Source organism: Leiobunum rupestre, chromosome 7 (assembly GCF_980474605.1).
Source record: "Leiobunum rupestre chromosome 7, qqLeiRupe1.1.hap1, whole genome shotgun sequence".
Lineage (NCBI taxonomy): Eukaryota > Metazoa > Arthropoda > Arachnida > Opiliones > Sclerosomatidae > Leiobunum > Leiobunum rupestre.
The window spans coordinates 30,285,087-30,308,529 of NC_143390.1; the positions used below are offsets into that span (position 1 = coordinate 30,285,087).

At 33.4% G+C, this 23,443-nt stretch overlaps 1 protein-coding gene across 1 annotated transcript in view; it reads left to right on the forward strand.

Moving 5' to 3' along the window:
- Positions 1-23,443, forward strand: part of trh (PAS domain-containing protein trachealess) — a 176,900-nt gene that overhangs the window by 42,490 nt on the left and 110,967 nt on the right. Inside the window, exon 2 of the mRNA XM_090180677.1 lies at positions 13,850-13,897. Coding sequence (XP_090036803.1) covers positions 13,850-13,897 — 48 coding nt within the window. The remainder of the gene's footprint in view (positions 1-13,849; positions 13,898-23,443) is intronic.

The window sequence follows — 23,443 nt, forward strand, 5'->3', positions numbered from 1 at the left end:
CAGTCAGTAAAATGCTAGTAATTCTTGAGCTGTAGATAAAAACCCGCCGCAGTACATTCGGTGTCCTAACAATTTCTTTACACAATATCCGGTGTTTATCTTTAATGGCGAACTATTTATCTTCAAATATATGCTTGACTAGCGAGGCTTGGCTGGCAAGTTTCTCTTTCATTTAGAAACATGGTACTCTGCTGGGCGTGGTTCAAACTACAATGTTATGTCAACCAGGATTTAAAAGCGCCGTTTATTGCTTATTTCTAGGTACACGATATTCGACGCGTTGCGTCTCTATTTCATTCAAATTAATTATAGTATTCTGAGCTTACGCCAAAAGTTTTCTAAAGCCTGGTTTAAGCCAAGTGATTTAAAAAAAATTAATAATTTGTTTTTTTTAATTAACTAAAAACTATTCCAAAATGTTTGTAAATTTTCTTACCGAAATGATTACATTTCTAAAATATTTATAAGGTGACCACATTTTCAATACCTTCCTATAAATTCCTTAGGTTTTCTCATGTAGTGTATAACTCGAAAACATTCCGTCGTCGTGTACCCTTCTTCATCCTATATTTCACCAAGAATGTATTGAAGTTACTAAGAATATTGGACTACAGGATTCTGATTCCCATCCTCGCAGTCTTTGTAGCTTAAATTCGTCCGCTTTCCCATTCAAGTTTGCTATATGGTATGACTTTGAATGCCCCTTAAATGTTACAGTAGACGAACTTTCTCCACAAAAGCTGTGAGGATGATACTAGGGGTTAATGCTATGCTGAAATATTCTTAGTAACTTCAATACATTCTTGATTTCACTTTACTTAATCTACTATTTTTCGATAAGAATCCTTATTTTTGCTTATGGTTTTTCTATTTTTCGATAAGAATCCTTATTTTTGCTTATGGTTTTTCTATTTTTCGATAATAATCCTTATTTTTGCTTATGGTTTTTCTATTAATTTTCCTTTAATTCGCTTGGAAATTTCCTACTTTTTCTATAAAATATTCGAAGCATTTTCCTGTTTACCCTGCATTTATACAAAATCAAAAATTAAATCCAAACTAAAACATCGTTTTGTGGAGACTTGTAAAAAACGAAACCAAAACTAAAACTTTGTTCTGGTCACGCGATACTCATATTAATTTTTAATTGATTTGTAATATGTTTGCACGGTTTAAAAAAAGGAAAATAAAGCAGTGTTTAAAAAAACCTGATTTAAACCAAAAAAAACCTGGTTCAAACCTAAAAACAGTTTTTTAGGGTAGTTAAAATTGAATAAAAACAACGTATTTAAGTGCACTACAAAAACTTTAATTTTTAAAAACAAATCACTTAAATACGTTGTTTTTATTCAATTTTAACTATACTAATGCACTAGTGAGTGGTATTTCAATAACTTTTTTTAGGGGTTTTTTTTTTTAAAAAGACGGGTTTTTTTTTCAACCCTGTTCATAAGTTCATAAAACATTCTATAAGTACGACCACTGTGTTTACTTTGACCGCAATTTCATTGTAAACTTAAGGGATCGTTTGCAGTTTTCTTAATGATCCTGGGTTACAGGGAAAGCCGAAATTTCGTCACTTGCTTTCATGAATTCATAAGTCATTCTATAAGTATAGCCGTCGTGTTTACTTTGAAATTCACTTCTTTTAAGGTAAATTGTAAACTTATACGGATTCACTTATCGTTTTCTGTAAATGTTTAGCTGTTCTTAGGTAATATTATTTTATTATTATTATTATTATGTTAATAGTGAAAGACGAGATATTGGCTACTTATTTACATATTTGCATAAGACATTCCATAAGTTTACCTTCGCTTCTTCGACGTAAAATTACGGACTCACATGGCCCTTTTTCGAAAATGATTACCTGAAGATCTTTGTTAGTAGGGAAATCCGCGTTTTGTCGTGATACGTAATTTTAACACTCGAGCGAAGAATTCCTTAAATGAAAATGCATTTTTGGGTTTGGCCTTTCCGGATATAAAAAGCGTAAAAAAGAGAGAAAATAATATCGGGATTAATTCGAATCCATCCCCACACCCAGCGTTTTTCGGGGTGGGTACCCTCGTCTATTCCCCGCTCGCTTTTTTTTTCTATCTCATTTCTACAACGTGACTACTCCCCCACTTTCCGTATAATCTCGTAGAAAAGAAAATTCTGCCAAAAAAAGCTTTTAAAATCCCCCGTAACGCGGCGCTGATAAGCGGTAGGAGCGAAATGAAAAAAAAAGAGAGAAAATGATTTGACCCGACGGCGCGCGAGGTCGACGGGGGTTCAAAAACTCTCAACGGAGGGAACGAAGGATTGTTGAAATCCGTTGAAAAAAGCGTGTATTTCGCGTGCGAGTGTGTGTGTCTTGAATGGGAAAACGGGTCACGTACCCCTCGGATCAAAACGGAGGAAGAAAAAATTGGTTTGGATCGAAGATCAAATTTCTTCGTTTGGCTGCGAAGTGGATTTAAGGAGAGAAAGCGGGCGCTTCGAATTATACGGAGGAGGCCCCGGCAGTTGGCCAACTACGGGCCGCTTTGGCGAATTGTGGTCGGACGCGCTCTACACATGATCCATCACGTTGGTCGTTTCTTCTATTGACCGCTGCTGTCATTTACACGTGCCGCACTCGGTGGTACTTAGTGTCTGTGATTAACTTGCCTTCTGCCAGTTGAAGGTGGTCGGGTTCACTTTCAAATTACATGGAACAATAGAGGAGTAAGTAACGCGATTAGGCGAGGAAATTAGATTGTATATAGCAGGCGATAGCTTGTTGGACTTCATCTTCCGCGTACAGTTTGAAAGTTCTCTCCCCACTGGATAAAGGGGTTTTCCGCCGAGTTCTTCGGTTTCCCCTTTCCATAATAACTTGTTGAGGTTAACGGTAATAGTTAGTGTATAGGGAGCTGTTGTCTCGCGTGGCGTATAGGGCTTGCCACCACCTTCTTACGCATTGTAACCCGGCCACCTGTTTAAAGGCATTAAAAGTCACTAGATGACTTGGGCCTAAGGTAATTATTATTATTATTATCAGTCTTTGTCTATAGTTTGTTTTAGAATTATTTGCAATCAACAACGATATTATTAAGAAACCTTGTGACGTATTGTATTTTACAGTAACAAATCTACAAATATTTAATACTAATATATACTAATATATCCATGAAATTTGACAAAGGGTATTGTAATGTTCGAAACATCAAGCCATCATTTATATTAAACACCTATTCGTCTTTGTAATCAATTCTGTAATGGCTATTATTTTCTAGGTAATTTGTCTCTTCACTTTTTTAAACTTATTGTGGTAAACTATTTGCGTGTTTTAGAATTGTATTCATATTAAATGAATGAAATATTTCTCCGCTTACTGCTGTAAATTTTCTATAATTTTTTTAGCAACTAAAGTTATTATTGGTATATACAGATAAATATACACAAAGACTTATAATTAATTGGCATAAGTGCTACAGCTGGTTGGTTTTACGATGCTTAAAACAAAATTATGGTATTTTAAATAGATTTAACATATAAATTATACACTTTATTTTTTGGCTATATCTCTCAAAGGCCTGGTAAGCAAAAACTAAACATAGTTTAGGGGCTAACCATTACAAAAACGTTGTTTTTAAATATTAAAGAGTGATTTATGAATATTTCTATAGAAAATCCTGATGTTTTTATAGATTTTTTTATGTTTATAGTAGAGTGCTCTAAAAATATCCCTGACTTTTCTATAGATTTTTCAATGTTTATAGGAGAGTGCTCTAAAAATATCCTTGACTTTTCTTTAGGTTTTTCAATGTTTATAGCACAGTGCTCTAAAAATATCCCTGACTTTTCTATAGATTTTTCAATGATTATTGTAGAGTGCTCTATAAATATTTATATAGAAATAACAATGGCGTTTTTATAGATTTTTCAATGTTTATAGTAGAGTGCTCTATAAATATTTATATAAAAATAACCCGGGCGTTTTTATAGATTTCAGTGTTTATAGTAGAGTGCTCTAAAAATATTCCTGACTTTTCTTTAGACTTTTCAATGTTTATACTAGAGTGCTCTAAAATATCCCTGGCTTTTCTATAGTTTTTTCAATGTTTATAGGAGAGTGCTCTAAAAATATCCATGACGTTTCTATAGATTTTTCATTGTTTATAGCAGAGTGCTCTAAAATATCCCTGGCTTTTCTATAGTTTTTTCAATGTTTATAGTAGAATGCTCTATAAATATTTATATAGAAATAACCCAGGCGTTTTTATATATTTTTCAATGTTTATAGTAGAGTGCTCTTTAAATATCCCTGACCTTTCTATAGATTTTTCAATATTTAGAGTAGAGTGTTCTATAAATATCCCTGACTTTTCTGTAGATTTTTCAATATTTAGAGTAGTGTTCTATAAATATCCCTGACTTTTCTATAGATTTTTCAATATTTAGAGTAGAGTGTTCTATAAATATTTATATAGAGAAATAACCCTGTTGTTTTTATAGATTTCAATGTTTATAGTAGAGTGCTCTAAAAATATCCCTGATTTTTCTTTAGATTTTTCAATGTTTATAGCAGAGTGCTCTAAAATATTCCTGGCTTCTCTATAATTTTTTCAATGTTTATAGTAGAATGCTCTATAAATATTTATATAGAAATAACCCTGACTTTTCTAGAGATTTTTCAATGTTTATAGTAGTGCTCTATAAATATCCCTGATATTTCTATAGATTTTTCAATGTTTATAGTAGAGTGCTCTTTAAATATCCCTGACCTTTCTATAGATTTTCAATATTTAGAGTAGAGTGTTCTATAAATATCCCTGACTTTTCTATAGATTTTTCAATATTTAGAGTAGTGTTCTATAAATATCCCTGACTTTTCTATAGATTTTTCAATATTTAGAGTAGAGTGTTCTATAAATATTTATATAGAGAAATAACCCTGTTGTTTTTATAGATTTCAATGTTTATAGTAGAGTGCTCTAAAAATATCCCTGATTTTTCTTTAGATTTTTCAATGTTTATAGTAGAGTGCTCTGAAAATAGCCCTGATTTTTCTATAGATTTTTCAATATTTAGAGTAGTGTTGTATAAATATATTTATATAGAGAAATAACCCTGTTGTTTTTATAGATTTCAATGTTTATAGTTGAGTGCTCTATAAATATTTCTTTAAAAATAATCCTGACGTTTCAATAGAATTTTGAATATTGATAGTAGAGTGCTCCATTAATATTTCTATAAAAAAACCTTGGCGTTTCTATAGATTTTTGAATAACTATAGTAGAGTGCTCTATAAATATTTCTAGAAAAATATTCTAATTTCTGTAGAAATTATATAGACTTTTTAGATTAGTTATCTAGAAATTCCGAAGCAAATTTACCCAAAATGTAAAATTAGCTTAATCACCCACTGTTTTATAATTAAATAGCTTATTTTCAATAAGAAATTGGATTCGATATGACAAATGAAACGTAATATAAATACAAGCATCTCAAAGAGGAAGTCTGTTCGAAAGGAATTTGATGTCTTTGAAAGTCGGTGGGGGGGGGGGGGGAATATTATTTAGGCCCTAGCGCCACCTGTCTGTGTTTTTAAGCTCTTTTGTTCACGAGAAAATGGCGTCAAAGTCGTTCGCGAAGTTTAAGATTGGTATCGCGCTTTCATAGTGGCCACACACTTTGCCATTAAAAAAGTAAGAGGACATTTAGATATTTTTCTAATGGTGTAGTTTATTACAATGTATCTTATGTTACTTTTTGAACTACGTGGGATACCGGTATGATAATAATAGTTGCTATATAGTCTCTCTAAAGATGTAGCCTCGCAAATATCGTAGGATACCGGTATGCGTTAGTCTCAATGTCATCAAAATCCAATTTAATACTCGCTTAGGATAATTACAGGGACACAATCATACTTTAGAGACAATCTAACTGTATATTTATTTATATAATGGGGGGGGGGGGATGAAATGATTGCGACGTCATTTCAAATTTTATTCTTGATAAGAAAATATTTATTTATAAATACTTACCCTTATCCTTTTTTTTGTAAATTTCAAACGTATCGAATAATTTATTTTGACCCCATTTTTGAAGGGATTTCTTAAGAAAGAATATCTTTTAAAGAAACCATTTTTTCAACGTATCTACGTGTATACATAATATATTGGTATTCCTTAAAAATTAAAATAATAAATAAATTTAATTTTTCTTAAAATGTTTTATTTTTAATTTACAAATATTTTTTCGCAGCCTAATTATCAACATTGAATTTATTCATTCTTGATAATATTACACATTTTTATTTTATACTAAACCCCTTAAAAGTGTATTATAAACTTTTTATAATAATATAATAAAGCTAAAATGACGATCAATGTCCGTTTTCTTTAAGACATCTATCTTACGTATATACTGTCAGAAGCGGTAGTTAATTCTTTTGAAAAGAATCTCGCCTCTCTTTTCGGCATCCATCAAAAAGCAGCTTGAGTGTGAAAATGCACTCATTCTCACCCTTCACAAATCGCCGTAGTGTTCTTTACGGCCGATAGCGTAGTTGGATAAATATACTATTTGTTTGGAAACGCAAATAACAGTTTCACCCTATGATAGCTACCTTTTATATTCTTGAAGTTTCGATGAAAAATGGTTCTCGCTAACTTCTATAATTTTATATTTTCCCCCCAATGGGTCTGCTTTCTCCATCCGGGAAATGTAACTCTGTTCAAAAAAGGTTCCCTAAACCGTTACACCCCCCCTTGGATCGTTTAAGTTTGAAGTCTTTGGAAGATCTTGAAGTTTTGACAAGAGTTCTCAATCTCGAATTTCTTCGTCTCAACGGCAACGCGAAGGAATCGGGGTACGGGAACCCAGGCCGGGTTGTCCGCGGTGCTGCCAGGATGGATTGTGATGGATGAATCTTCACTGTCTCTCGGCATCGCTTTCAACCGCGGGGCATATTGAGGTATTGTTAGGGCTCTCTTCCCCTCCGCAACTATTCGGCGAATGTTGCTAACTCCCCATCCTTTAGGAGAACTTGACTCGAGGGTTCCCCCATGCGAGTTCTCTCTCTTTTTCGGCCCACACTGAACGCCCCCTATCGGCGACGGAGGAAAACGGGGAGAAAAGTCGTTTTTTAAGAGACTCAAGGCCAGTAGGCCTAAGGTAGATTTTTCGCCCCTATTTTTGTTACCAAGGTGAAATTAAAAGACTCGTTCACGCTACCCACCCGCGAACGTCTTCCGATCTACCTTTATCCATAAACAGACATTTGACGACTCCAAAAGGTGACTGAAAAATCGAAAAATTATTTTTGGCAGTACAATCGACGAAACTTTAATTTCCTTAGTTCGTGCTCGTGAATTGTTTAGCATTATCAATAGAGCGGTTGGTGACGCTGCCGGATGTAGCCTATCAGTGGCAGGGAGTGGCGAGGGTCGCTACGCTACGCGAGCGTAACCACGAAGTGACTCTGGGTACTGGCTCGTCATTAACGGATATAGTGGGTGGTGGGCGGCCGCCCCGCGCACCCAACTACTCCAAACTCGCCCCGAAATACCATTTTTAATTAACTACGAACGTAGAAAAAGTATACTCTTAATTTCTTACCTACTTTATTTGGGATATGGTTTGAAACTCTCTTGGAAGTTTGTTACGCTCAAGGGGGAAGACTAAAGTGGCCATTGTCTACTTTCGCGCTATTTCAAGCTGAACTCTTAATTTTGTATTTTATCTTATAAAATTAATATTTAAGTGTAGAACAGCCTCTTGTTTAGTGATTAAAATAATTTTGACAATTTTAAATTTTAAAGTAATTAAGTTATTACGCTTTAATTCGGACCCCAGAAGCTAAACATGTCGGGCAAGCGCCCAAACTACCCTTTAGTTAGGACCTTTTATCTCTTTAACTATTAATATTAGAATTACCAAAATTATTTAAGCACTAGAGGAAGGTTCAGCCTAATAAGAAAAATATAATTCAATTATGTAATTGTTAAAACAGGAACGTTCAGCTTGAACGAAAAAGAGGCTTTTACTGTATTCTACCCCCTTAAAAACAAAGCTACAGATGGATTATTACTGTAAGTAATTAAGCTTTGTCGGTAATAACCCTTACGTAACCCAGTGACTCTCAAATGGGGATCCATGGAACCGCAGGGCTCCTTTTAATTTTTTTTTAATACCGACCATGATTCTTTTTTTTTTTGAGTCACACGGTATGGTGTCGGCTAGAGCCTTAGACGCCAACCCCCCTGATTCTATTGAACTATCGAAAAACTATGCTGTGAGGCTTCCACGATAAATTTGAAACGAGGTGACGAAGGTTGTGAACCATTGGCGTAACTGGTTACAGATTTGGCATTATCAAAGGTGGTAATCGGTGTACGTATTTTTTAAGTTGAAATATTTTGGCTAATTTAAAACAAGAATTTAAATGGGAATATATATTTTTTAAACGATACTTCATGGTAGCGAAACATTTTATTTAAAATATTAAAAATAAAATATAAAACTATCGCCTTTCAAACAACAAATCTGAAACATTATTACAATTAATACGTAACTTATATTAAAAAGAAATTGCGAATCATTGTTGATAGAACGTTATATTTATTAAAAAGAAAGATAGTTTAATAAGTAGACAACAAAGAATTGTTGGATGGGGTTTTGAGAAAGCTGTAAAGTTAGTCACGATTAATTTGCATAAAGCGTATTTTATTGGGTGAATTATTTATGGGCGATTATTTGCCTATTACTTTTCGCGCTCTATCATTAGGGATACCCGGGGTTAGCCCGCTTGTTGGTAGGCTTGGTTGTCACTGGTTGGCGGGTACGCGCCTTGATGGATGACCGTCTCGGCTACCTTTACACTTGGCCCTCGTAACTCTCACTTTCTCGGCGCGTTGGAAATAAGCCAGACGTTTCCAGAGATCATGGACATTCTTCTAAGGCGGAAATTCAATTGGGCCGCTGTCTTAAAACGATTCCTCGGCTTGATCATTTCAAAGCGCTATTATAAATGTATCAGATTCGCGATCTAAAGAGGTTGAAATAAAGAATTGTGGAAGTTTTCAACGCCTTGTGCGGGCTTGAGTGCATAAATAGATCTAGTTTAAAAATGTTTAAACTACGGATTGTTACGAGTAATGTAATTTTTCCACGTTAAACAGTCAGCTTGTCACCTAAAATATCAAGAAAGAAAATCATTAATTACATTAACTTAAGTACGTTATAAATATGTTTGGCAACTATTAAACCTTTGAGAAATATTGGCATCGACGTACTCTACAACGAAATTGAAAATTGGACTATTTGTATTACGAAAACATCAACAAACATTTTAATAAGGAATATATTTTAACAATATTACTGTTGCAAACAGTTTCGACAACTTTATACAACTAAAAGTTGGATTTCCCTTTGACCATGCAGTTAGCGTCTCGCTTCGTATCGGCTCTTACAAGGAGACTATACCCGAGGTGGTTATCACCGATTTTGTTGAAACTCAGTGGTTCGGTAGACCTTATGGTAGTATGAAAATTGCCAAAGGGAAAAGTTTTCCCATGGCAACCGAAAATGTTTTTGATCTCTCAAAACCAAAAAATCTCCATTTAAAAAAGCATGGGATTTTCTCGGTTTCACAGGGTACTTAATTACTTAAAAAAATTAAATTTTCAAAACTTACCCAAAAAGATGAATTTGACCTATTTTGGGAATATTGATCAATTTTGGTTAAATTTTAACAAGATTTGGGTAACCAAGAAAATCCCATGCTTTTTTAAATGTAGAGGTCAAAAACATTTTCGGTTGCCATAGGAAAACTAAAGCCCATTGCAACTTTTCCCTTCGGCAAGTTTCATACTACCATAACCATAGGTCTTCCTAACCCACGAGTTTCAACAAAATCGGTGATAACCACCTCGGGTTAGTTTAGAAGAATTCGCAAATTATCTAACAAAAGAAACTAAAAGTAACTCATTTTTTTTTCATGAAATAGCTTTTAAATTGATTTTATTTAGGTTTTTGTCGAAAAATAATTTTTCAGAGTCTTCGAATATTCGCTATTCAAAGGCGATTTGAAATATAAAAATATCAATATAGGGCCGTCAATAAAAAGCATTATTATAATTTATGAAAAAAAAAACTATTTTACAATGTAAATTTTGGACCCGCCGGTGAAAACGTTTTTCGTAAAGCCCCCGAAGCAAATGATACTTTTCTTCGATTGTGCGCATATTCTGGTGTACATATATATAGGCTGTTTCCTTTGGTGACGTTATCTTTTGTTTATATTCCCTGTCAAAGTATAAATTTTCAATCAGTATTAATGCTCTCAAATAATATACAGTGAATCACTAGGTTTTTATAGACAAACATTGATTTTTATTCTTTTCGCGCTACCTATTCGTTGTTTATATTCGGTGAAAATTATAACCTAGCCAGTTAGTAATAATTATTCGAATACTTCTGAGACTCGGTTTTGCTAAGGATCGAGTTATTATTTACATTTTTATTGGATAGAACTAAAATCAAACCACAAATTATTAACGAGATGTAGAAAGGGTCTAAATTCTTCGCGGGGAATTTACTCTTTTCGTTTTCGCTAAAGAAACTACTGGCCATCGATGGCCTATTTCATTTCTATGAAAGAAACTACTGGCCATCGATGGCCTATTTCATTTCTATGAAAGAAACTACTGGCCATCGATGGCCTATTTCATTTCTATGAAAGAAACTACTGGCCATCGATGGCCTATTTCATTTCTATGAAAGAAACTACTGGCCATCGATGGCCTATTTCATTTCTATGAAAGAAACTACTGGCCATCGATGGCCTATTTCATTTCTATGAAAGAAACTACTGGCCATCGATGGCCTATTTCATTTCTATGAAAGAAACTACTGGCCATCGATGGCCTATTTCATTTCTATGAAAGAAACTACTGGCCATCGATGGCCTATTTCATTTCTATGAAAGAAACTACTGGCCATCGATGGCCTATTTCATTTCTATGAAAGAAACTACTGGCCATCGATGGCCTATTTCATTTCTATGAAAGAAACTACTGGCCATCGATGGCCTATTTCATTTCTATGAAAGAAACTACTGGCCATCGATGGCCTATTTCATTTCTATGAAAGAAGCTACTGGCCATCGATGGCCTATTTCATTTCTATGAAAGAAGCTACTGGCCATCGATGGCCTATTTCATTTCTATGAAAGAAGCTACTGGCCATCGATGGCCTATTTCATTTCTATGAAAGAAGCTACTGGCCATCGATGGCCTATTTCATTTCTATGAAAGAAGCTACTGGCCATCGATGGCCTATTTCATTTCTATGAAAGAAGCTACTGGCCATCGATGGCCTATTTCATTTCTATGAAAGAAGCTACTGGCCATCGATGGCCTATTTCATTTCTATGAAAGAAGCTACTGGCCATCGATGGCCTATTTCATTTCTATGAAAGAAGCTACTGCCCATCGATGGCCTATTTCATTTCTATGAAAGAAGCTACTGGCCATCGATGGCCTATTTCATTTCTATGAAAGAAGCTACTGGCCATCGATGGCCTATTTCATTTCTATGAAAGAAGCTACTGCCCATCGATGGCCTATTTCATTTCTATGAAAGAAGCTACTGGCCATCGATGGCCTATTTCATTTCTATGAAAGAAGCTACTGGCCATCGATGGCCTATTTCATTTCTACTATACTAGCTTAATTTTCACGATAGTAGTTACTTACTGTACTCAACAGTGATGAGAATTTTAATTTTCGTGAAAGAAGCTACCCGTCATCGAGGGCCTTTTTCACGAAATTAGAACTCGACTTTCATTTTTATTATAATCTTTCAAACAACGTGTAAATATCCACGTAAGAGGATTAACAAGCAACATCTCTATAACGTTGTATTATTAAATAAATATTTAGGATTTAGACAATTCTAAATCTACTATACGTAATATTGATAACTAAACTAATAATGTATAAAGCTAAAGTGTTAAGGTTATATTATCATTTCATAAAACCACCAACTAATTTAATAAATACATTTAACCTTAATAATTTTGCAGTTAAAATTTTAACGTATCCTGGAAAAACGTTATTGGATAACACTATAAAAAATATTGTAGGCTTAAGGGTATTCGGTACAGGGTTAATCTTATCTAACCAGTTTTTCACCTTACTATTGAGTATTGTTCTGACTGTAAGAAATTTAACTTAGTTATTACGCTAGCCGTTATTTTGAGTACACAGTGTTTAATTGAATATGCCAAATTTCAAGAATAGTGTGTCATAATTGCTATATGGTACGTTATACTTAAAACAAATCTGACAAAGAAATAACATTATTACTGTATTCTTCAGAGGCCGCGTTGTAGCCTCGACTCTTGAGAAGGATCGAGAGAACGCGCGGTTAAGAGTTTCTCGCACCTTTTGCTTCGGGCAAAACTAAATTTCTCCTCTCCGTAGAAGACACAGGATAACTTTGTCCATATAGGCCTAAATCACGTACAGCCTTTTGCTAAGTTGTACAAGCTGAAATATAATACGTTTTCCCTATAATTAATGTATGTAGATATAGTCAAATAATAGTCAAATAATTGTATGGGAAATATACGAGTGATGTCACGTAAAATTAAATTAGGTATGGTTACGTACGCACTTTGAAAATTACTCAAACCTTGGCCTAAAGACCTTTTCACACGAGCCAACTTTTTATATCAAAATTTTTTTTCTCGCGTACATTTTTGGTGGATCAACTCATCGAACTTTTATTCACACGAACCAACTAGTTGACTAAACTCAAGTTGACTCATCTAGTTGGATCAAAAAGTTGGCTCGTGTGAAAAGGCCTTAAGTAACGACGCCCAACCTTTTTTCGTACGCGTTATCCTACATTACGCGAAATATCACGAAAAATGGTGCCGAATTATATCAATTTCTACCTTAAATGAGGGGAATATAATACGGATATCCAGTATCAATACATTCAAATAATAACGAATAGTAATAGTGGTTACCTTTCGGAATCGAAAGAGCCTCTGTGACGTCGGTACAACCTGTAATTTCATTCCCCGCGATCTCTATTTGGCACATTGACGAATACTTTCGATAACGCTAAATGAAAAAGGTTTAATTGAAATATCCTAGAGACAAAGAGAGACTATCTTTTTGAGATTTTGAAGAATCTTAACTAGAAAAAAGGCGCGAATCTAAGAGCCGAGGGTTCGTTAGCGTGTCGCGACTCTTAAGGGCAAAATGGATTCCGAGCGTCTAGTTTGGTCCCCTGACCAGGCGCGATCGAAGAGAAATTATTTATATTCCGCGTTGGGGCTGGTGGGGCTCGGCGCGGCTGCCGATTTCTGGCGATGCGTCGGGGGACGGAGGCTGCCCGCGGCTCTAAAAAATAGAATGAAAGCGCTATAAAATAGGCCTAGCAGCCACCTGCCCCCTGCTTGGATTCCAGAGAACGAAATATCTCGCTCGGCTACTTACGACGAGATAGTTCTCTTGTAATCTAATTCGCGCGCCCCGAAGGATAGCCACCATCTTATAGCTGACGTTTATAAATTCACCGCGCGATGGAAAATTAATGGATTAGCCCCATTTTATACGGGCCAGGGGGACTTTTTTTTCCATTTCGATATCGGCTTGTATAAAAATGGATACGGCTCTACAATTTCTAATTCCACCTCTCTTTTGTTACCGACATTTAACGCCTCATATTTTCTTTCAAATATATTCTTTTTTGCATTTTACTATTTTTATTCATACGAGATGGTTAAATTAATTCGTTGATTTAATTTTGAAAGCATTTTATTTTCCTTAAAAAATCTTATTTTTTCCCCGAACAGAAAAGGTGTTCAGGACGAAGGACCGGCTCAAGTTGCTGTTCATTCACGGTGAGTTTCCCCTCACGTATATTTTTTCATTTTGAATACTTTTTTGGGAGGTTTTTTATCCGCCCATTGTGTTAAATTTCGGCAAAAATCATTAATTTTGTGTTCCTTCAAAAATTGGTGTTTAAAACGTAATACGTCGAAAGATTTATAAAAACAAATCGAATTTTAATATTAATTTCATATTTTAAAAAAAAATTTAATTTCGTGACACTTGTTGTATTATAAATTGGGAATAAATTGCGTTTTATATTTTCATTTCTATTTCAAAACATTATATTTCGAATTGACAAATCTAGGGTTTTATACTTAACGTTCTTTTATTTGAGCGCAAAACAGCAATATGTAATCGAAAAAATCGCGTAACGGTAATTGTAAAAGTTGAATTCCAGCCATTGTTTGTTAGATTTATTCGCAGTTATAATGTATAATTACGTAACTTAATAATTTGTAAATCCTTGGAAAAGAGGCGGTTGCGTTCGCACACGCGGATTTAAACCCAAAACAAGCGACGTTCCATTCTCGACGACGAAATATTTGTTCCTTCGATTATTTATACATTATTATCTTCCCCCTGGAGAGAGATAAAAAAAATTACCAAACGCTTTCAGCTCCACCGGATTCGAACCGAGAAAAATAAATATGAAAATAAATCCTTCACGGGTCATTTAGGAAAGATGGTAAAAAGCACGGGATACCAGTACCGAAGGATTCCCGGTCGGGAGGGGGGGATTCTAGTAGTTAACCATCCACGGAGGCTGAAGGAGGTTTTGGTGTTATTAGCAATTACGGAATATCAAAATGAAAGAAGCTTATTCTACGCTTTTATGTAATTCGCTGAGTTTTCATTGGTGCTGGTGTTCGGCGCTTTTGTCTTGGCGACGTGACGCGGCCTTACGTCACGTGAGAAAAGTCGGATGGGAATACTAATCAGCGCGTAAGTAAGAGGGGGTGAGTACTTTGTAGTACTACAAGGTACTCACCCACTTCTCTGTACCATAGTTGCTAGATTCGTAAAATCAGTATTTCTCGAAGATTCATAAGGACGGACGGTAGGCGTTTATTTTTTATTAAATAATCTCAGAAATTTTCCTTATGCAAAAAACATATTTGAATAAATTTTAATTGTTTAACGAGTTAAGGTACTCTTCCTTAAAGCCGCGATTTCACCTATTAATTATTTCCCAAAATATATTTAAAGTGTAGTTATGGGTCTCTCATTTTATTTATATAAATTATATAAATATATAAATGCGCGCTAAACAATTTCAGTTTTCTGTCTCGAAATTTATTTTTATATTTGGAATAATTTATCGAATTATTTGCTTAAGGAAAAATATTAATTTTTTTAATTTTATTCTTACGCTTTGCAAACAATAATAATAATAAAGAATGATTTCGATCGTTTTCAAACTGTTTATTTTGACGAGAATATTCGAACTTTATTTTGAACCGTTGTTTTTAATAATAATAAAGAATACTTTGAATTAAACTAGTGGTCATTTAGATCGTTTATAAACTTTATTTTGACGAGAAAGTTCGAACATTATGGATCACCGTTATAAAATTTTATTTGAGAAAACTAGAGTGAAATGGTTATGAAAGGAAAGCGCACGCCGCAGGGGAGGACGGGGGGTTTCCAGCGCTGGCCAACCTGACGGACGCCCCGCGCAAAAACCAAGCCTTAATCAACTTGTTGTTAGTCGTGAAGCGAGCGGCGCAGTTTTATAGGCGACACCCCCCTTTTGAAAAACGGCTTTCCTCTCTCTGCGAGCCGACGTTTACGCGGGCTACCCTCTCCCTCTGCCAACGAAACTTGGAAACAAAATAGTTAAAAAAAATATCCCCTAAGCCTCGGTCGTACCATTAGCGCGGCTTTTAATACCGGAGCCCGATTTTAATCGGCGATATTCGCCCTTCTCAATCGCAGGTAGCTCCTACGGTGAATCGCCGCCGATACGCGCTGACGGCGGAAAAACCCGGCCGCTCTTAGGGTTGCGCTCGGCTACGACCAAGGCCTAAACCGGATCAACTTTTAACTGGAATGAAAACAAATTAAAACACGTTTCGCGTTTGAATGTTTTTAAAAATTTGGCGGGATCGGAACTGAGGTGAAGGATTGTAGGATTGTAAAAGTGATCTCTCTTTAGATACGGTACTATGTTTTCTTTCGCGAATTAAAGAGTGTCGAAGAGTGAAACGGCATGTATCCGCGACGGTGACGGCTCGTTCCGGCTCCGATCGAGCAATGTGTAAGTATTGTTTATTTCTTCGAGGCTTTCATTTCGCCTTACGCTCTAGGACGCGTTCGCTTTCTTTGACAGTTTGGAGATTTTAAAACGTCAATTGGTATATACTGTCATTTGGTGGGCCGTCCCGATTTCAAATTCATATTTAAATATGTGGGCTCAGTTCGAACTGCACCCGTGATTCTTTTTATTTGCATATTTTTTCATCCTGAAGGGTTATAATTTTGACAGGGAAAGCGGTCCGGTTCTCGTATCAATCGGAATAGTTTCCAGCGTTACTAAGTACTTGAAAACAATTAAATTAAAAAATAATTATCACTAATCCGTGCGATAATTACGTTTAATATCCAATTACCAGTAATTTAAATATTTTGATATGGTTGAAATGCCCAAATATTTAAAAGATTTTTCGCGCGTATTTTAAATATGGGAATTTTTATTTTTTAATATAACGGTATTTTTTTTTTAAATAATTTCAAAAGCCAACTTATAAATTCAGATTGATTCAGTGCGAACAAAATATGGAATTGAAGAGTATCAATTTTTGTTCCAAGAGCCTTAGGGCTGTTTGTTCGGTTCCAAACAAAATCCTGTTTGTTTATTTGAATAGGGGCATTGGTTTAAACGCGGGTATTGATATTTATAAATTCATTTTTTCGCCGCGTATTAAGCCTCGTACGATAGACAAGTAGTAGTTGAAAAACCCCCCAGTCGAAAAGTTTTAAAAGGGGCGAATTTAGCGGGTCGCTTTTATGGAAATAACCAGGCCGAAGTGTGTACGCGGGCGCGTCGTCCATTTCGCGGCCTTCCCCCGATGAAGAAGCCGCGGCACGTATAGCTCCGCGATAGACAGTCAATTTACGAGAAGGGCAGTTCGCCGCGTTGTACCAGATTCCTGCCACTTCTGGAGCTATTTAAAATTCCGAATGCGTTTACTATTCGCTGCAGGAATCAATCTAGCAACGGAAAATGTACGCTTGAAATATCCCCGTTTTTCCATTTCAATAACTTTCGATTAAAGACCACTCGACATTTTCTTACTTTGTTTTATTGACTTTAAAGAATAAACAATAAAAAAAATACTTTCTTTTGACAATTATGAAGACTCATTTTTTGCCTTTGTCTAGTTCGATTCCGCGTGGTTAAAGAGGTTAGCGGTTAAAATCCACAACATCCACTAATACAACCTTAATCGAAGCATCTAAACAAACGTGAAACTGCAACAAAAGAATCTACTCGAATACAATCTCGGGAAACCGAGCTTCTAGCGGGTCCTTAGAATACCTAAAAGTCTCTATTTTTCTTCCAAGGTCCCTAATCTACCCTAAAATCGGGGTTTTGTCCCTAAAGTACTCTCTTTGTCATTGTATCTGGAGGAAAAGCTACCTTGGTTTAAAAAATTATATAATCCTACTTGAGTTTTACAAAATGGTCAAAAATGGTATAGGGAGCTGTTGGCTCGCGTGGCATGAAGGGCTTGCCACCACCCTCCTACGCATTATAACCCGGCCACCTGAATTAAAGGCTTCAAAAGTCGCTTGATGACTTAGGCCTAAGGTGGTGCCTTGGGTATTAGCCTAGCTGATTATTATAATAATAATAATTATTATTATTATACTTATAGCGATCATTAAAAAATAAATCAGTTTTTGGCTTCCCATAATATTTAAACTATGTTTTAGGGTCCCATAATTTGAATCGTAGGTTTTTTGGGGTGACATAATTTAAATCGTAGTTTTTAGGGGTTACATAACTTAATATTAAGTCAGTTTTTGGGGTCTAATAATTTAAAACTGTCAGTTTTTGGGGTACTATAATTAAATACTAATTCAGTTTTTGAGGTTCCATAATTTAAAGTTCTGTCAGATTTTGAGATCCCATAATTTAAAATTAAGGATGTTTTGGGTGATCTCATAATTTAAAGTACTGTCAGATTTTGAGATCCCATAACTTAAAATTAAGAAATTTTGGGGTCCTATTATTTAAAACTAGGTCAGTTTTTGGGATACCGTAATTTAAAACTAAGTTAGTTTTTGGTACAGTGTAGTTGAAATAAAGATTTAATTTCGTTTTTAAAAAATCCTTATTTGATTTACATTTCCAAAACATTTGCTGCGTAGATTACTCATTTTTAATAATTTTTCGCCTTTGATGAGTGCCATACAATTAATTAATTAGAAAACCCAAGTTCAATGAGCCTAAGACTTTATTAAATAAACTAGAGAAAAACGCTCCTTTAATGGTGGTCAAATACCAGAAAGCTTACTACCTCTTATTTAACAGAGAAGCTATTTTAACAATTTCATTAAATCCTCTAAATTGACAATTTCGTTAAATCTTCATATTGAACAATTTCGTTGAAACGTCATGTTTAACAATTTTGTTAAATCCTTATGTTTAACAATTTCGTTAAATCCTCATATTTAACAATTTCGTTAAATCCTCATATTTAACAATTTCGTTAAATCCTCATATTTAACAATTTCGTTAAACGTCATGTTTAACAATTTCGTTAAATCCTCATATTTAACAATTTCGTTAAAACGTCATGTTAAACAATTTCGTTAAATCCTCATGTTTATCAATTTCGTTAAAACGTCATGTTTAACAATTTTGTTAAATCCTTATGTTTTAACAATTTCGTTAAATCCTCATATTTAACAATTTCGTTAAAACGTAATGTTTAACAATTTCGTTAAATCCTCATATTTAACAAATTCGTTAAAACATCATGTTTAACAATTTCGTTAAAACGTCATGTTTAACAATTTCGTTAAAACGTCATGTTTAACAATTTTGTTAAATCCTCATGTTTATCAATTTCGTTAAAACGTCATGTTTAACAATTTCGTTAAATCCTCATATTTAACAAATTCGTTAAAACATCATATTTAACAATTTCGTTAAAAAGTCATGTTTAACAATTTCGTTAAAACGTCATGTTTAACAATTTTGTTAAATCCTCATGTTTATCAATTTCGTTAAAACGTCATGTTTAACAATTTTGTTAAATCCTTATGTTTTAACAATTTCGTTAAATCCTTATGTTTTAACAATTTCGTTAAAACGTCATGTTTAACAATTTCGTTAAATCCTCATATTTAACAATTTCGTTAAAAAGTCATATTTAACAATTTCGTTAAAACGTCATGTTAAACAATTTCGTTAAAACCTCATATTTAACAATTTCGTTAAAACCTCATATTTAACAATTTCGTTAAAAAGTCATATTTAACAATTTCGTTAAAACGTCATGTTTAACAATTTTGTTAAATCCTTATGTTTGAACAATTTCGTTAAATCCTCATATTTAACAATTTCGTTAAACGTCATGTTTAACAATTTCGTTAAATCCTCATATTTAACAATTTCGTTAAATCCTCATATTTAACAATTTCGTTAAACGTCATGTTTAACAATTTCGTTAAATCCTCATATTTAACAATTTCGTTAAAAAGTCATATTTAACAATTTCGTTAAAACGTCATGTTTAACAATTTCGTTAAAACCTCATATTTAACAATTTCGTTAAAACCTCATATTTAACAATTTCGTTAAAAAGTCATATTTAACAATTTCGTTAAAAAGTCATATTTAACAATTTCGTTAAAACGTCATGTTAAACAATTTCGTTAAAACCTCATATTTAACAATTCCGTTAAAACCTCATATTTAACAATTTCGTTAAAAAGTCATATTTTACAATTTCGTTAAAACGTCATGTTTAACAATTTTGTTAAATCCTTATGTTTTAACAATTTCGTTAAATCCTCATATTTAACAATTTCGTTAAACGTCATGTTTAACAATTTCGTTAAATCCTCATATTTAACAATTTCGTTAAAACGTCATGTTAAACAATTTCGTTAAATCCTCATATTTAACAATTTCGTTAAAACGTCATGTTTAACAATTTCGTTAAATCCTCATATTTAACAATTTCGTTAAAACCTCATATTTAACAATTTCTTTAAAAAGTCATATTTTACAATTTCGTTAAAACGTCATGTTTAACAATTTTGTTAAATCCTTATGTTTTAACAATTTCGTTAAATCCTCATATTTAACAATTTCGTTAAACGTCATGTTTAACAATTTCGTTAAATCCTCATATTTAACAATTTCGTTAAAACGTCATGTTAAACAATTTCGTTAAATCCTCATATTTAACAATTTCGTTAAAACGTCATGTTTAACAATTTCGTTAAATCCTCATATTTAACAATTTCGTTAAAACCTCATATTTAACAATTTCGTTAAAACGTCATGTTTAACAATTTCGTTAAATCCTCATATGTAACAATTTCGTTAAATCCTCATATTTAACAATTTCGTTAAAACCTCATATTTAACAATTTCGTTAAATCCTCATATTTAACAATTTCGTTAAAAAGTCATGTTTATCAATTTCGTTAAAAAGTCATGCTTAACAATTTCGTTAAAACATGTTTAACAATTTCGTTAAAACGTCATGTTTAACAATTTCGTTAAATCCTCCTACTTAACAATTTCGCTAAAACGTCATATTTAACAATTTCGTTAAAACTTCATATTTAACAATTTCGTTAATTCCTCATGTTTATCAATTTCGTTAATTCCTCATGTTTATCAATTTCGTTAAAACCTCACGTTTAACAATTCCTAACCACCAAATATAGTCCGAACGCTTTCGATGTAACAGAATTTTTTTCAAAAAATAGATAATTTTAATTTAATTTAATTTAATGACATTAAAACCTGGTTTTTAAATACGTTTGACGTCGAGTGTTGATATATGATAGCGATACATGGTACCGCGTTAACGTTAGTAACTTAGTACGGTACGATTTAGCAAATGCCAAATTTCCCCAACCAAGGCGAAAAAAATTCCCCACCAGTATAGTCTGGAATGGAAGGCTGGTCGCTTTTGAACTTTCGAGGCGTGGGTGATCCCCTCATTTTCTCTAGATTCGATTTGGAAGAGGAGGAGTTGCGATCATTTTGTTTTTAATGGCGCGTCTCAGTCTGCCGTCCCAAGATTTCGGCTCTCGGCCCAGTGATACATCCGGCTAATGTCTATCAATCAAAAAGTCAGCCATCGCTTATGAAACAAACAAAAGCTAGAAGTCTCCATTGCCGGTACGCCAAACCCCAACTTTGTCGGGACCGAGCTTTTTTCTTACGGCAATTTTCGTAATTAAGACATTTTATTCGCTGTAGAAAATACCTTTACGAAGACTACGTTTGTATAGATATATTTTGGGGTAATTGATGAAAATGGATTATTTATTTAGCTCAAATTGACCGTTTTATTCCGAAAAACAAAGCATTTATCAATATAATTTTCAGTTGCTATTTTAATCCGGGAATTTTATTGTTTTACTTTATCGTATTTTTTAGATAATTTAGATTATTATTATTTGTAGATTATTTAGCATAAATTTGGCACTTTTATTTTGAAAACAAGGTCATTGGCAATATAATTTTCAGTTATTTAAACCCTAGATTTTTATTGTTTTTATTTATCGTATTTTTTAGATTATTTATATTATTATTATTTGTAGATTGTTTAACGCAAATTGGACGTTTTATTTCGAAAAACAAAGCATTTACCTATATAATTTTCAGATGCTATTTTAAACCCGTCATTTTATGGTTTTTGCTTATCCTATTTTTTAGATTATTTAGATAAGTATTATGAAAGGATTCGTAAACTAAAAACCACTTTGTGGACAATAAAAAGTTGTATTAAAAAACTAGACGACTAGTTTATCGTCCCATCCCAACAAATCATTTCACAATATAATTTTCAGTTACTATTTTAATCTGAGAAATTTATAGTTTCTCTTTATTATATTTTTATATATAAAGAGTTTAACAATCTTTAAATAAACCTTCGTAAAAATAAGTAATATAAAAACCAACGTAGTGAAAAATTTGTTTTGCCATACGCGTATACAATTGAGGAGTTGATTAAATGTGATCCACCCCTTATTGTTATTTAAACAGCGGGAATTTTATTACTAGACTTAATTTTCTTTAGTTGAAAGCTTTGGCTTATGATTTCAATGATATAGCGGCGTGAAAGCGTGATTTCTGAAACGCCCTTATCATCATTTGACAAGAAAACTTATTCATTTAAGCGCCAACTTTTGTACGAAAAGGCTGGACGGAATAGTGATAAACAATTTAAATATATATTTTTAGATGAGGGTGGACTTAATTTTTATATTTAATATTTGAGCCACGAAGATAAAAAACAGTTAACGTTTAACGTCGCTGCGTAATGACCAGGTGTCTTTAAACATTTCATTCGTCTATTAAAGGTATAACTAACAAGGAGATTACCCGAGGTGGTTCTCACCGATTTTGTTGAAACTTTAAGGTTAGGTAGACCTTATTAGAGGTCGGGGATGGTTAACTTTTATTCAATAGATAAAGCTCTCAAAATTATCCGTAAAATGTTTTTATCAAGTAATTTATATTTATATCCGATTAATTTTTTGATAAATTTGTAAAATTAATCGGAAAAACGACGTTTTTTCCGATAAAAAGGTCAAATTTTACGAATACTACATGTTTTTTAAACATTTTCCGAAATATTAACCGGTGAATTTCTTTGTTTACATTTTTTCCCGAAAAAAAATCAATTTAAACATGGTTAATGATTAACCGTTCCCGACCTCTAGACCTTATGGTAGTATGAAAATTGCCAAAAGGAAAAGTTGCAATGGGTTTTAGTTTTCCTATGGCAACCGAAAATGTTTTTGACCTCTCCATTTAAAAAATCATGGGATTTTCTCGGTTACCCAAATTTTGTTAAAATTTAACCAAAATCATTGATCAATTTTACCCAAAATAGGTCAAATTCATCTTTTTGGGTAAGTTTTGAAAATTTAAATTATTTAAGTGAAACCGAGAAAATCCCATGCTTTTTAAATGGAGATTTTTGTTTTGAGAGATCAAAAACATTTTCGGTTGCCATGGGAAAACTAAAGCCCATTGCAACTTTTCAATTTGGCAATTTTCATACAGCCATTAGGTCTACCTAACTCCCGAGTTCCAACAAAATCGGTGATAACCACCTCGGGTTGTCTCCTGTAAGATACGAGTTAACGTATATTGTAATTACGTAATAATAATATACTTTAGAGAAACAACGGTTTAAAAAAAAACACAATTTTAATTAAATACTTTCGCGGTTAAAATTAATTTTTTTCAATAAACAAAATAACGTTTAAAATACAATCTTATTTTCAAAACGTTTTTGCATTAAATTTGTACACTGAAATAAAGTTTAATAATGATTGATATCCGAATA